The sequence below is a fragment of the Pipistrellus kuhlii genome, unplaced genomic scaffold (assembly GCF_014108245.1).
Source record: "Pipistrellus kuhlii isolate mPipKuh1 unplaced genomic scaffold, mPipKuh1.p scaffold_m20_p_2, whole genome shotgun sequence".
NCBI lineage: Eukaryota > Metazoa > Chordata > Mammalia > Chiroptera > Vespertilionidae > Pipistrellus > Pipistrellus kuhlii.
Genome location: NW_023425515.1, coordinates 64,342,471 through 64,355,822, shown reverse-complemented (window position 1 = coordinate 64,355,822; position 13,352 = coordinate 64,342,471). Strand labels below are relative to the sequence as shown.

The following is a 13,352-nucleotide window of genomic DNA, read 5'->3' as shown; positions in this document are numbered from 1 at the left end:
GAGCACGAACCAACTGGATTGATACAGGAGTAGCACTGCAGGCTAGGACCTGAATCATAGAGGACAGAAAGGATCATCAAGACCCCAAGCAGGGTGAGCCCTCCTTTGCTTCCCGTTGTCTACAGAATCTTATTGAACACTCATGGTCCCTCTTGCAGTGCCGCCAAGATACTCTCCTTCAGTGAAAAGGCAAGGAAAGGTTATTCAGAGATTGTTTAAATTTTGTTGCCAAGCTCAAGTATTATAAATACCCACCACTTCACTTCTCTTACCACTGTGTATAAAATGGGATAACAAAAAAAATGAAAAAATATTTCCAATCAATTTAGTGGGCCTTTCCTTCAATATATACAGGCACACCTCATTTTATTGTGCTTTGCTTATTATGCTTCATTGATGTTGCTTTCTTTATTAATTGAAAGACAAACCCTTCACCAGAAAAAAAAAAAAAAAAAAAAAGATTATAGCTTGCTTTATTGCATTACACATTTTGTTGTGGTGATCTAGAACTTATCTGGAACTTATCTGAGGCATGTACGTCTGTACATGGTAAACCTTCACAGACCCAGAGAACATCAATTTACACAGATTCAAGCCAAATTTTAACTTGATGTTTTAAGATTCTGATGGGTTTTTGATGCACTGAATTGGCTATAGCCTCAGTTATTTAATCAAACCCAGAATCACTGCAATCAGCCTTTTATAATTTCTTTCCCTTGCAGTACAGGTGGGACTGTGAATAAGATGGATTTCTTTCCCAGGACTGTTGTGTCACACGAGCAAAGGGATTTTTCTTGGTGTGATTAAGGTCCTCAATCAGTTGACTTTTAGAAATGAGATTGTCTTTAGAGAGGACTGACTTAGTCAAGTGAGCCCTGAAAAGGACCTGTGCTCTTCTTGGCATAAGAAATCCAACATGTCACAGGGGTTAATTAGAGGGTGGTGTTCCTTTGCTGGCTTGAAGGTAGAAGAGGCTGTAATGACAAGGAATGGGACAACCTGTAGGGTCTGAGCAAAGCCCACAGCAGACATCCAGCATAGAAACAGGGACCTCAGTCCTGCAGTCACCAGGAACTAAATTCTGCCACAATCATGTGAGCTTGGAACAGGACCCATATGAGAATACAGCCTGGACAGTACCTTTCTTATAGAACCCAGCGCCACCCCACTGTGACCAGCATTGTGACCTACAAATCTGTGAACTAATGAATGAGAGCGGTTTTAAGCTGCTACATTTTGGGGTATTTGTTATACAGCACTGGAAAACCAATATAAGGATCTTGCAATGTCTTCATGTCAACATTTATACTAATAATAGAGGAATATTTAAATTGGCCAGTACATCATCATATAACACCCAATTGGTCAGTACATCATCATATATACCCATAGGGCCTAGTACAGTGCCTGCCACATAGTAAGCACTCAATAATCTTTTCAAACTAAGAGGAGGTAAATATATTTACATCTTTGGACGGGGGCAGGGCCACAGCAGAGACCTCTCAACACACCTGCGCTGGGTATCCCAAGGGCAGGGTGAGGAAGGGCGGGCAAATATGCAGTAGGGGAATCAGACCAGGTTGGGAAAGCAGATAGGCAGATGGAAGGCACAGGCCAGGAGGGAGAGCAGATAGACAGTTATGGAGATCAGGCCAGAAGGGGAGAGCAGTCAGGGGGATCATATTGGCAGGGGAGAGCAGCTTGGGCCATCAGGGTAGCAGGGGAGCAGTTAGTGGCATCAGGCAGGCAGGTGAGCAGTTAGGAACCAGTGATTCCAGATTGAAGAGAGATCCCAGATTGGAGAGAGTGCAAGCCAGGCTGATGGATCATTCTCCTACCCACCATGCAAAAATGTCATGCACTGGGCCTCTAGTTGTGAATATAATGTATATCATGTTGACAATGATAGAAGCAGAAATTCTGCTGAACTTGAACTGGCCTTAAATAAAAACACTAGTAGCTCACTTAGAAAAATACAAAATCTTAATATATACAGATTTTAGAGCTTCTCTGTTATTGTATTACTGATAATAAAAATATAGACATTAATGTCAGATTTTATAACTATTGTTTACATTTCATATTTGATTGTACAAAGTGTTTTAACAGAAACTATGCATCATAGGATAAAAAGCATACTGGGTTGTGAAGGCAGATCTAGGTTAATATCCTAGCTATGATCCTGACTTTGAATAAGTACCCTAAATCTCTCTGCTGTTAAATGGGAAGACCTTCATAAATCTTCCAGAGTTCCTGGGGACATGGGACCCAGTATAAAATATTTATCCTGTGCTCAAATAAGTGTTCTGTCATTTTACTCTTCTTATTTATACTGTTAGCACTACACTGAAATCAGGGATCCTGTCTAAATCATCATTAAATCCAAAGGGCCTAGTACAAAGCCTATCACATAGTAAGCACCCAATAATCTTTTTAAAGTTAGAGGAGATAAATATATTTACATCTCACACCATCTTGTGATAAAGATAGTATCCCAATTTTACACATAAAAACTAAGGGTCAGAAAGGTTGGATTTCTTACCTAAGTTTTCTTAAATTACAAAATGATGAAGTACAGAAAAAAGCTTTCTAAGTTTAAGTTCTGTGCTGCTTCCATTGTGCTATAGACTACAAGGCACCAGAGAAATATGAAACTGTATCTCAATGAGAATATTTTCACATATTTAGTCCTTGGGCTCCCCAAAAGTGAACAAAGATTGGCCACCATTAATCCACATTCCACTAGGTAGAATTCTCTATTAAACAATTTCTAGTTCTCGTTTATGCCTCTATTAGTTAAAAAAGCACAACAGTAAAAATGGATTCCACTGCCTAAATCCTCAGGATTCACATGATAGGTACACTTTTCAAAGTAACTTTGCAAGAACCTGCTTCAATTAACTGTTTTGGGCAGAGGAGGTTCTTTCTTTTCCCTTAAAAAATGGTGCAAAACTGTAACAACACCAGATACAGGCAAGGATGTGAGGGAACTACATCACTCATATGTTGCTGATGGGAATGTTCAATGGAAAAACCACTCTGTAATATAGTTTGACAGTTTCTTCAAAAACTATGCCTCTAAATACATAGACCCAGTTGTTGTACTTTTATGCATTTATCCAGAGAAGTAGACTATGGCCACATAAAACTTGTATATGATTGTTTATAGAAATGTCCTGAGAAATAGCCCAAAACAACTTAAAACAACCAAGACCTGCTATAATAGGTGGATGGTTCAACAAGGTGTGATATACCCATAGCACAGAATGAGAGAAAGAGAGAGAGAGAGATTGCTACATGAAGCTATTGCATACATTTATCTCAAGAGCATTGTGCTGACTGAAGAAAAAAAAATGCATTCTCAAAAGATTACATACTCTTATATAACATTTTGGAAATGACCAATGTATTGGTATGGAGAACAAATTGTGCTTGACAGGTTAGTTAGTGATGGCAAGGAAGCAGATGACTATAAAGCGTTTGCACTAGGAAAATATTTGTATTAATGTGTTAGTTCAATATTCTGATTGTGGTGGTCATTAAATAAAAAGCTTTCTAGTCTTTCCTCCACATCATTTCCCCAAACCTAAAAGGCCAGGCCTGCAGCATAAACCCACCAGCTCACATGCTCCAGGAGCCAGTGGGAGCTTGGAGGCCCCTGCCTCTTAAAGGAAGCCTTGCCTGCATGCATGTTCCACACAGAAGTGAGAAATGCTGATGGGAGCTGAACTGAACTGGCTTAAGTGACATTTCCTCACAGTTCTGGAGGTTGGTAGACCCAGATCAGGTGCCAGCAGATTTGATTCTTGGTGGAGGCCCTTTTCCTGGCTTGCAGGTGGCAGACTTCTCATTGTGTCTTCAAGTGATGGAAAGTGGGATCTGGATTATCACTTCCTCTTCTTAGAAGGGTATTAATCCCATCATAGTGACCCCCACCCTCTCCCCTTCGTAGAAAGCAATCACCTCCCAAAGGCCCCAGCTCCACATGAGCTTCAACGAATGAACTTTGAAGGACACCAGCATTCAGTCCATAACAGCATCAGACCTCAAAGTTTTTTAATTAGGTCCTGTACTATTCCGAGAGATTCCCATTTATATCTAATCTAACTTGAAGAACTTTCTATTTGTTGGATATTTAGGAAGATGCTTTAAATTTTCCTTATTAAAAATAAAAACAAAACAAAAAACAAATAGAAAATTATAAACTTTGTTTTTATCCTAGAGATTGGTATCCCTTTCCCATCCTTTTTCATCCTATCTTCTGGCCTTTACTGCTTGAGTTCAAAATTCTCCTCTCAGTGACCTACACTCAACTCCAAACTTCCCCTTCCCTATTGTGAGTTAATGAAATTTTTAATAAAGGAGAGATTTTTGAGCACAAAAATCTTCTAAATTCTGCTCTAAGCCATTTCCTGCCCATTCTGCACCACATGGACTCCCTTCTCATGACAACCCAGCTTCAACAACTCATTCAATTTCATAAAATAAATGTTCCGGGAAGACAAATGACATTTGCAAAGTACTTTGGTTTATAAAGGACTGGTACACGAGGGATCTCATGATGCTTATTAGACTGGAGAATACATAAAAGTAGGAATCTCTTTCATCCCCATGTAGAGATGAGGTAACTTGGACCCAGTGAAGTAACTTATCAAATTCAATAAAGGCAAACAGTTAAGTTGCAGAATCAGATGTCCTGGTTCCTAATCCTAAACAATGTCAAAATATTCCATCAGAATCAATACCCCATTCCCAATCTGGTACTAGACATTTCATAACACGAAACCATAGAAGAATAAAAGGCAAATAATTGATTCAACTGAATATCTGATTCCATCTAAAGCAGAGATTCTCAAAGGCTTGGCTAGTCCTGAGAGCAGTAATGTGTCTAGTGGTTCTATAATACATAGAGCTTTCAAAATAGAAAGTCAGTATGCACCTGGTTGTGGTTAGAGTAATCAGCTGGCATGGCAAGGACAAGAAAAGAAAGCAGATTGTTTACTTAGGCTAGCTTTACTGCTTTATGAACTCACCACCCAAGTCTGTGAAGAAAAGGCACAATCATGGTGCTATAACCAAGGCTGCCTTAAAATTAATTCTATTGGATCCCTAGCTCTCCCTTATGTTGACCAAGAAAAAGAACAAACACCATACCATGAAACATCATTATGACCTGATTCTTGAATTCATGATTCTCCTTCTAAACTATCTTTTCCAGCTGAAGCATGGTAGGGATTTGTCAGCACCTAATCAAAGTGCAGGTAATAAAAAAGCTACAATACATCATTGAAAAGATTATGGAAAATTAATCACATGAAAGATAGTACTTTTGATAGCAGCAAACAGAAATGCAGATTAAATGAAACCTGGAACTCTATACAAGCAGAACAGTTCTCAGAACAAAAGTTTGGGAACCTGACAATACCCAAATAGCACAGCGAAGTAGTTTTACTATGAAAGATAGAAGAGCAAGTAAAACTCATGATCTTAAAGATGCTAAACATTACATAATCATTTGCTAGTCATAAACTACTTTTTGATTCAAAGCAGTTCCTATTCCCATTGTGCCCAGTTTCTAATAGGATTAGGCTACGGCAGCACAAATAAAAGGGGAGATTTTAAAATTCTTACCAACATATTTCAGGTCTATGGTGGTTTTGCCTTCTTTAGTTAATTCTGAAACTTCACAAGTGTATTTTCCTGGGACAGCTTGGTTCTTGTTCATCATCAAAGAGGCACTGCCTTTTAGTAGTGCACCTGGTATGATGTAAGCACTTGAAAATTCCCTGGTGGCCGTGGATTTATTTTTATTTCCATCATAGTTCAAAATGTATTTGTCTCTGAATTTCCACTTTACAAACATTTCTTTAAGGCTCTTTGCCGCCAATTTAGTGAATAAGCATGGGATGAGAACAGTTTTATTGTTATCGGTATATATCACAGATTTGATTGAAGTAAATATTAGCGGATCTTTAACTGGAAAAGAAAAAGAAAATAGTTTCATTTCACTATAGAATTCTATAGGGTAAGGTCTTAGAGATGTTATAAATCCTTAAGGTAAAGGAGCAACACTTTAATTGTCCCCTTAACTAAGCAGTGCAGTTACAGAGAGAAGCAGATCAGATGAAAAAGTGAAACAAATTATTAACATGCACAGATGGTAGACACCATTGTAACTATTCCTTATTCATTCTCAGTAATACAAAGGATACATTACCAAGAGTATTGGGAATAAATTCAGCAATCTGTGTTGTAAGATGTATAGTATTTGGCATCAGAAGCTTTGAAGTCATCATTGTTGCTTACTGATTACTGTATGTAGAAAAATCTTGTTCTTACCATGGAAAAATGTTGAACAGAAAATCAAACCAAATATTATATTCAGCCTCAACTTCTATATACTGCCTCCAAACAGAACTTACTAACCCCATATGAAGTTTCTCTCTATCTCTAGGTTGCATTTCCAAGCAATGTGTTGAGCTATCTGGACTTTAATATAAAACGTAAATCGGGGCGTAATAGGTTTGGCTCAGTGGATAGAGCGTCGGCCTGCGGACTAAAAGGTCCAGGGTTTGATTCCAGTCAAGGGCATGTACCTTGGTTGCGGGCACATCCCCAGTTGGGATGTGTGCAAGAGGCAGCTGGTCGATGACTCTCTCTCATTGACGTTTCTAACTCTCTATCTCTCTTAATTCTTCTCTGTGTAAAATCAATAAAATATTTTTTAAAAAAGTAAATAGGGTGAATCACGTCATATCTTTCCACTTAGATGGAAAACCTTAGTATGCTAATGAGAGAAAATATTGTCTGATTATTTCCCATTGCAAAATACAGACAGCAACTGACATTTGGTATACAAATACTATAAAGAATTATACACAATTCCAAAGCATTTTGTCACTCCCATATTTCATGGAAAGTATATATATATTTTTCAAATATATATTACAGGTATTTTTTTCCTCCTAAACAACATAAGCCAATCAAAATAAAGCTGGGAAACAGTTGAAATCAAGAACAGATATTGCTATTAAGTAGATATATTCTATTAAACACTTCTCAATAGGATAAACTACCAGTTGTCTTACAAAATAGTGGATGGAAAAGTAATTGCAATCATTCAACTTTCACCTAAAATGTGCAATATTGTGGAGAAATTGTAGTTCTCTTCCATATTTTTCAGCCATTTATTAACACTTCTATCTAAGTAGTTAGTTGGATTTTCCCTGAAAACACACCAAAGCGTTAAGAAAGATAAATACAATTTTAATAGGTCATCCTTATAATTTCTTTTTTATATATAAATTGGGAATAAAACTCAGGGGCATAACACCTTATTATTCTAAGACCATAGTATTCAATAAATGCCCATTGAAATGAATGCTAGGATGCATAATGAAATATCAATATGAACTGAACAATGTTGAGAAAGCCCAAGTATTATATAAATGCTACTTGTCCCTTGTCAGTATGTAACCTTAAGCGAATCACATAACTTTTCTATGTCTTGGTTTACTCTTTGCAAATAAGAGGATCAGCAATGAATACCGGACAGCTTCACAGAGTTGTGGTAAGTATCAAAGGAGCAAATACATGGACAAATGCCCTCTCAACAATGCTGTGCTATACATATGCAGGTAATACTCTAAAAACTGGGCAAAACAGCATTTTTATGCAATGATCTAAACCTTCTCCAACGGGAAGGTGCAAATTGTAAAGTTTATGGGAATTTGCAGCCTTAACCAAGCTTGTGGTTCACAAGTTCCCTTCTTTCCAGTTCTCTATACTTCTAGCCATCCCTATATTAAGTAGCCCCAGGCAAAACCTGGACTTCATATTGCGTTTTTCAACATCTTGGGGGTCTGAATTATTTCCCCTGAGATAGAAGGATTGAGGGGGTGGCTATAGTGCGCAATAAGAAGAGAAGTAAGTGGTTCTGATGTTGGAATTATAAAAGAAGGAAAGTATCAGAAAATATGGTGCACAATTTTGAAATGGACAAATGGATTAGTTACTGTCTTTTCAGGGAGGATCTGGCCATTGTCTGACAAATCCTTTGGGAATATCTGATTTTGTAGGGGCCTGTGCCTTTCACTGTATTTTTAGGTTGTAGAACTTGGATAATAATGCAAATTACTCCTGTTCATGGAAAGAGAAATAAATTTTGTTCTGCAATGAATTTCTGCATGGTGGAAGAGTGGGCTGAAAAATTATATTTTACTAGTAGCCCACTGTGTTACATAGCATGAAGTAGGCCACTTGCAGTTTCCACAAGGAGCCACACTCCTTCTACAGAAACCCTGTGACTTTAGCAGGAGCCCGGAAGGACTCGTGCAGATTCCATGGGAGGGAGCCATGCTGCTTCCATGGAGGCACCTGCCCCTTCCTCCCCCCTCCTCTCCCCGCCTGTGCTCCTTTGTGACTAGGGCTTTGCTGCAGCGATCAAGCAAGTGTCCATCCAGCCAAGGCTACTCCATGCCACTGCCCAGCGGCTCTCTGTTGCCATGGCGATGAAGCAAGCATCCCACCAGTATGATCATGTTGCCTGCTCTCATTGGCAGCCCCCACAGGAGTGGGGGACTCCATTGAGGTTGAGGGGACTGGGAGCAGCCATCTTGTGGCTATAGGTGCCACCATCTTTGTGATGGAGTGATGGTTAATTTGCATATTACCCTTTTATTAGATTAGATTTCCCTAAGGATATTGACCAATTGCATATATTCACTAATTCATTTTAGCATTACTGATTGCCTATATGTTGTCTTTTCTCCCCTAGCCTAGTGGCCTGACCCTTCTCCGGGTGTATAGGTCAGAAGAAGTATTTTGGAGTCAGACATTGGCTCAAGCCTTAGTCCCTTGTAGAGATATAACCTTAGGCAAATTATTTAACTTCTGCACCTCAGCTTCTTCATCTGTAAGATGGGAATTGATAGCATATACCTCCTAGAGATTTTGTTAAAGTTTAATGAGTTGAGGAACACAATGTTCTTATCTCAATGTCTTTCACATACTTAGCAAATGTTCAATAAATGGTAGCTAAAGGTGACTAGCTTTGGCTCTTGCTGCTAAAGCACAGTTAAGATTTTCAATCCTGTTCCCTTTCTGTACCACTATGCAACTATATTCATCCTCTCTTTATTGCTCTCTTGAATTCTTCTCAAGTGCTGTCACTACCCTTATTACTAAATGTTGTCATTATTCCCTGATTTAATTGGTCTCCTCATTAGGAGAAAAGGTAGAAAAGCAAGGACAATATCTTCATTAGGTAGCCTACGGATTAACCCAAATATGCCTCTTTACATTCCTTATGAATATAAAAAAGTTAAAATATGAATCCCAAGAAAGGAACACCCAAAAAATTGGTATCAGAGAGGATTCATTCTTTTTTCATACTTCAAGAGAATTCTTTACTTCTTACTTCCAAAGACCTGTTTATTTAATCATCAAGCTAAATATTTCTATGCAAAATTTCAACTAAGTTAGTTGCACGTGAGATGGAAGAGTTCCTTAATTTGGCAGGAAGAACCAAAGTTAGTCAACTCTAGCTGCCATTTATTGAACATTTTCTATACATGTGAAAGCTTCAGAGACCAAGAATATAGCTAATAATTGAAATCATGAGTAAAAACATGACTGCTCAGATTTTCCTTTCAAAGCAACAGAGCAGTTATCAACGAATTGAATGCTGGAGAATACTAATGATTATAGAGCAAATAGTTAAAAATGAACAAACTAAGAAAGTGAAAAATAGGTGACTCAGAAAAGACCTTCACTATAGACATCAAGAAAGTTTCTTGAGCTCTAACAGGTTTGGCTCAGTGGTTAGAGCATCAGCCTGCAGACTGAAGGGTCCCAGGTTCGATTCCGGTCAAGGGCATGTACCCTTGTTGCAGGCACATCTCCAGTATGTGCAGAAGACAGCAGATTTATGTTTCTCTCTCATTGATGTTTCTAACTCTCCATTCCTCTCTATTAAAAAAAAATCAATAAAACATTTAAAAACTCTAAGTGGGCCTGGCCAAACTAGCCTGGGGCATCAGACTTCACAGGAGGTCGGGTGGAGCCCGCAATGATTTGCATGGAGAGCACTAAACCAGTTTGGCTCAATGGATAGAGCATTGACCTGTGGACTGAAAGGTCCCAGGTTCAATTCTGGTCAAGGGCATGTACCTTGGTTGAGGGCACATCCCCCACTGCACATCCCCAGTGGGGGGTGTGCAAGAGGCAGCTGATAGATGTTTCTCTCTCATCGATGTTTCTTTTTTTTCTTCTTTTTTTATTTATATTTTATTGATTTTTTACAGAGAGGAAAGGAGAGAGATAGAGAGCTAGAAATGTCGATGAGAGAGAAACATCGACCAGCTGCCTCTTGCACACCCCCTACTGGGATTATGCCCTCAACCAATGTACATGCCCTTTACCGGAATCGAACTTGGGACCTTTCAGTTCACAGACCGACGCTCTACAACTGAGCCAAACCGGTTTTGGCTCTTATCAATGTTTCTGACTCTCTATCCCTCTCTCTTCCTCTCTGTGAAAAATCAATAAAATATATTTAAAAATAAATAAATAAAAAATCTAAAAAAAAAAGTTTCTTGATATGAACAACCACAGATGTCAAAGTGCGATAGGTACAAATAGCCTCTATTAAAAATTACATCACTGGGTACTGTATCTGGAGAATGTCAATAGACTAGTGGGATGAGAAGGTTTACTGCATTGGTAAGAAAATTGGAGAGGCAATTATTCTTTCATTAAATTTGCAGTCTAAGAGAACAGAGAGAGAAGATGATATTGGAAAGATTGTGGAGATAGGAACAGGGTAAGATTTTTTGATTCATTTATTTATTATTTATTTATTTATTTATTTAGTTGTTTTTAATATGGGGTGAAACTTAAGAATGCCTGCAAGCTATGGTGGGGGGAAAAAAACAATGGAGAAGGGGATATCTAAGATACAAAACTGAAAAATTAAATTAAGTAGGTCTCCAAGGTGGTGGAATTGAAATAGGCATATAGACAGGTGATCTTTTTCTTAAATAGTTGAATAGGTATAATTCTGAAATAGGTTGAGAAGGGAGAAAGTGATGAAGGTTACCTAAGATGAAATAGGGAAGTTGGGAGAGTCTACACCACACTTCAATACTATTTTTATAGCACAGTTGGATGGCAATTATCCACTTGGAATGGATGTTCAGAATGAGGTAAGAAATCCCAGCAGTCACTAAGGTAAATGAAGCAATGCTCATGAGTAAAGATACCTGCTAGGAATTAATTCATTTTTCCATAGACCTTGAGCCTGGAAAGAAAAAGTGGAGCTTCAAAAAGAATGGGGTTAGAATTAGGCTCATAAAAGAGGATTTCATCGTATCCCTCCTCAGCAGAGATCAAACAAGAATTGAGTTAAAGTAGGGTTGTCCACAATTCCTTTAGTTCTGACTCAGAGTAATTGCCTCTAGATTGTAAAGTGGCCTTATAAGAACTGAAGTGGTTGAGCTAGAATTATAGGGGGAAGGGCAGCAGCATCTAGAACTAAGGCCTTATCAAATATCTAAAACATATTTAGTACCCCTGAAGAATAAAAAAGAAAAATCCCTGCTACCTAGTAATTGCACTTTATGTTATTAAGAGGCACAGAGTCTGAAATGTGTCTCTATGTCCAGGAAGGTCTTGCAAAGTACTTGGAGCATAGCGAGGGGGGAACATAGTTAAATAGAGATTAAAAAAAGGTTTTTTTATTGACCTCGCACTACCCATATTTCCTGCCTTGTCTTTTAACCCATAAGTGTGACACACATTGAAATATCCTATATAATAAAGAGGTCATATGCAAATTGACCATCACTCCAACACACAAGATGGCCACACCGTGTGGACACAAGAAGGCTGGCAAAAGATGGCTGGCAGGTGAGGGCAGCAGGGGGAGGCAGTTGGGAGGGACAAGATCTGCAGGGCAGGGAACTTGGGGGTGGCCAGGACTTCAGGGAGGGAAGTTAGGGTGACCTCGCCAGTTCCCTGGAGGGAACTTAGGAGGGATAAGGCCTGCAGGGGAGGACAGTTGGAAGAGGGAACCAAGACTTCAGGGGAAGGCAGTTAGGGGTGACAAGGCTGGCAAGGGGGGGCAATTAGGAGTGACCAGGCCTGCAGGGGAGAGCACTTGGGGGTCACCAGGCCTGCAGGAAAGGGCAGTTAGAGATAATTGGGCTAGCAGGGGAGAGCTGCTAGGGGTGACAAAGTCTGCAGGGGAGGGCAGTTGCAGTGGCAAGATGCTGGAGCAGGTGAGTTAGAATGCCAGACCAATGCAAGGCACTGGTCGCTGTCATTGAGGCAATCCTCTGGTGGTTATTGAAAATTATTTTTTCCCGTGCGCTGTGGTCCTGCTAGGCAATCAGACCTGCTGTCAAAGAAGCCACCACTCCCACCTGTTGCCATCACCCAGCACTGGTCCCGATAGCTCAGCACTTTCAGCAGATACTTTTCAGTGTCTGCTGGCCCCAATCACCCCTGAGGACTTCTCCATCTCCTGCTCATGAGGTACAAAGAGTGCAGCGGCCTCTGCTCACATCCACTGACAACACAGATCCCTGCCCTACTCTCACCTGCTGCTGGCGCTGGCCCGAATAGCGCTGTGCCATCAGCAGGTGCAAGTAGGTCCTGTGCACATGGGAGCAGCTGCAGAAGGAACTAGACTTCCAGTAGAGTGGGTATCTGGTCCCACAATGGGAGGGGCCAGATGGGGGGCAGAGGATGGTATGAAAGTATCCCCTGTGCCCACTGCACCATCATGGCCCACAGTTCCTTTCAATGTGCACAAATTTGTGCATTGGGTCCCTAGTTTAGGATAATGCTTTAACTTCCTAAAAATAGACACATGTATTTAAAAGTAATATATTTTTAGGAGAAAAGAAAACATCTTCTTTAAAACAAGCACAATTATTATTACACTTAGAAAATAAACTTGTTTTTTAATCATGTGTACCCTTCATTTTAAAAACTCACTTTGAAAAATTATACAACCACTAACAGTTCATATACTATCATTATTTGAGGAAGGTTTTATTTACCAGTATTTGAACACCACTAAAAATGTTGATGTGCTTTTAATCAAAGTATAATCAGATATATGGGGCATAGCAGATGGAAGGAACATATTTCATTCTGCATCTTGTAAACCAATACAGGGGGGTAGAGTTGGCCTGTAATTAGATGGAATGGGCATTTTAGATAACTTATTTTCCTACTAAGGTCAACTGAAACTGTAGTAGCTATTAGTAAATGGCATTTGATTACCAATCATTTGTAAATGATTCTGAAATTGTTTTGTAGGAAGTTAAGTGAACGGCTGGGGTGGG

At 39.3% G+C, this 13,352-nt stretch overlaps 1 protein-coding gene across 1 annotated transcript in view; it reads right to left on the bottom strand.

Annotated features, from left to right (window-relative positions):
* The window catches only part of LOC118722953 (leukocyte surface antigen CD47-like), a 59,767-nt gene extending 53,471 nt beyond the window's left edge, over positions 1–6,296 (bottom strand). Inside the window, exons 1-2 of the mRNA XM_036445113.2 lie at positions 6,218–6,296; positions 5,632–5,976 (exon numbers count right to left, since the gene is read on the bottom strand). Coding sequence (XP_036301006.2) covers positions 5,632–5,976; positions 6,218–6,296 — 424 coding nt within the window. The remainder of the gene's footprint in view (positions 1–5,631; positions 5,977–6,217) is intronic.
* Positions 6,297–13,352: the final 7,056 nt, after the last annotated feature.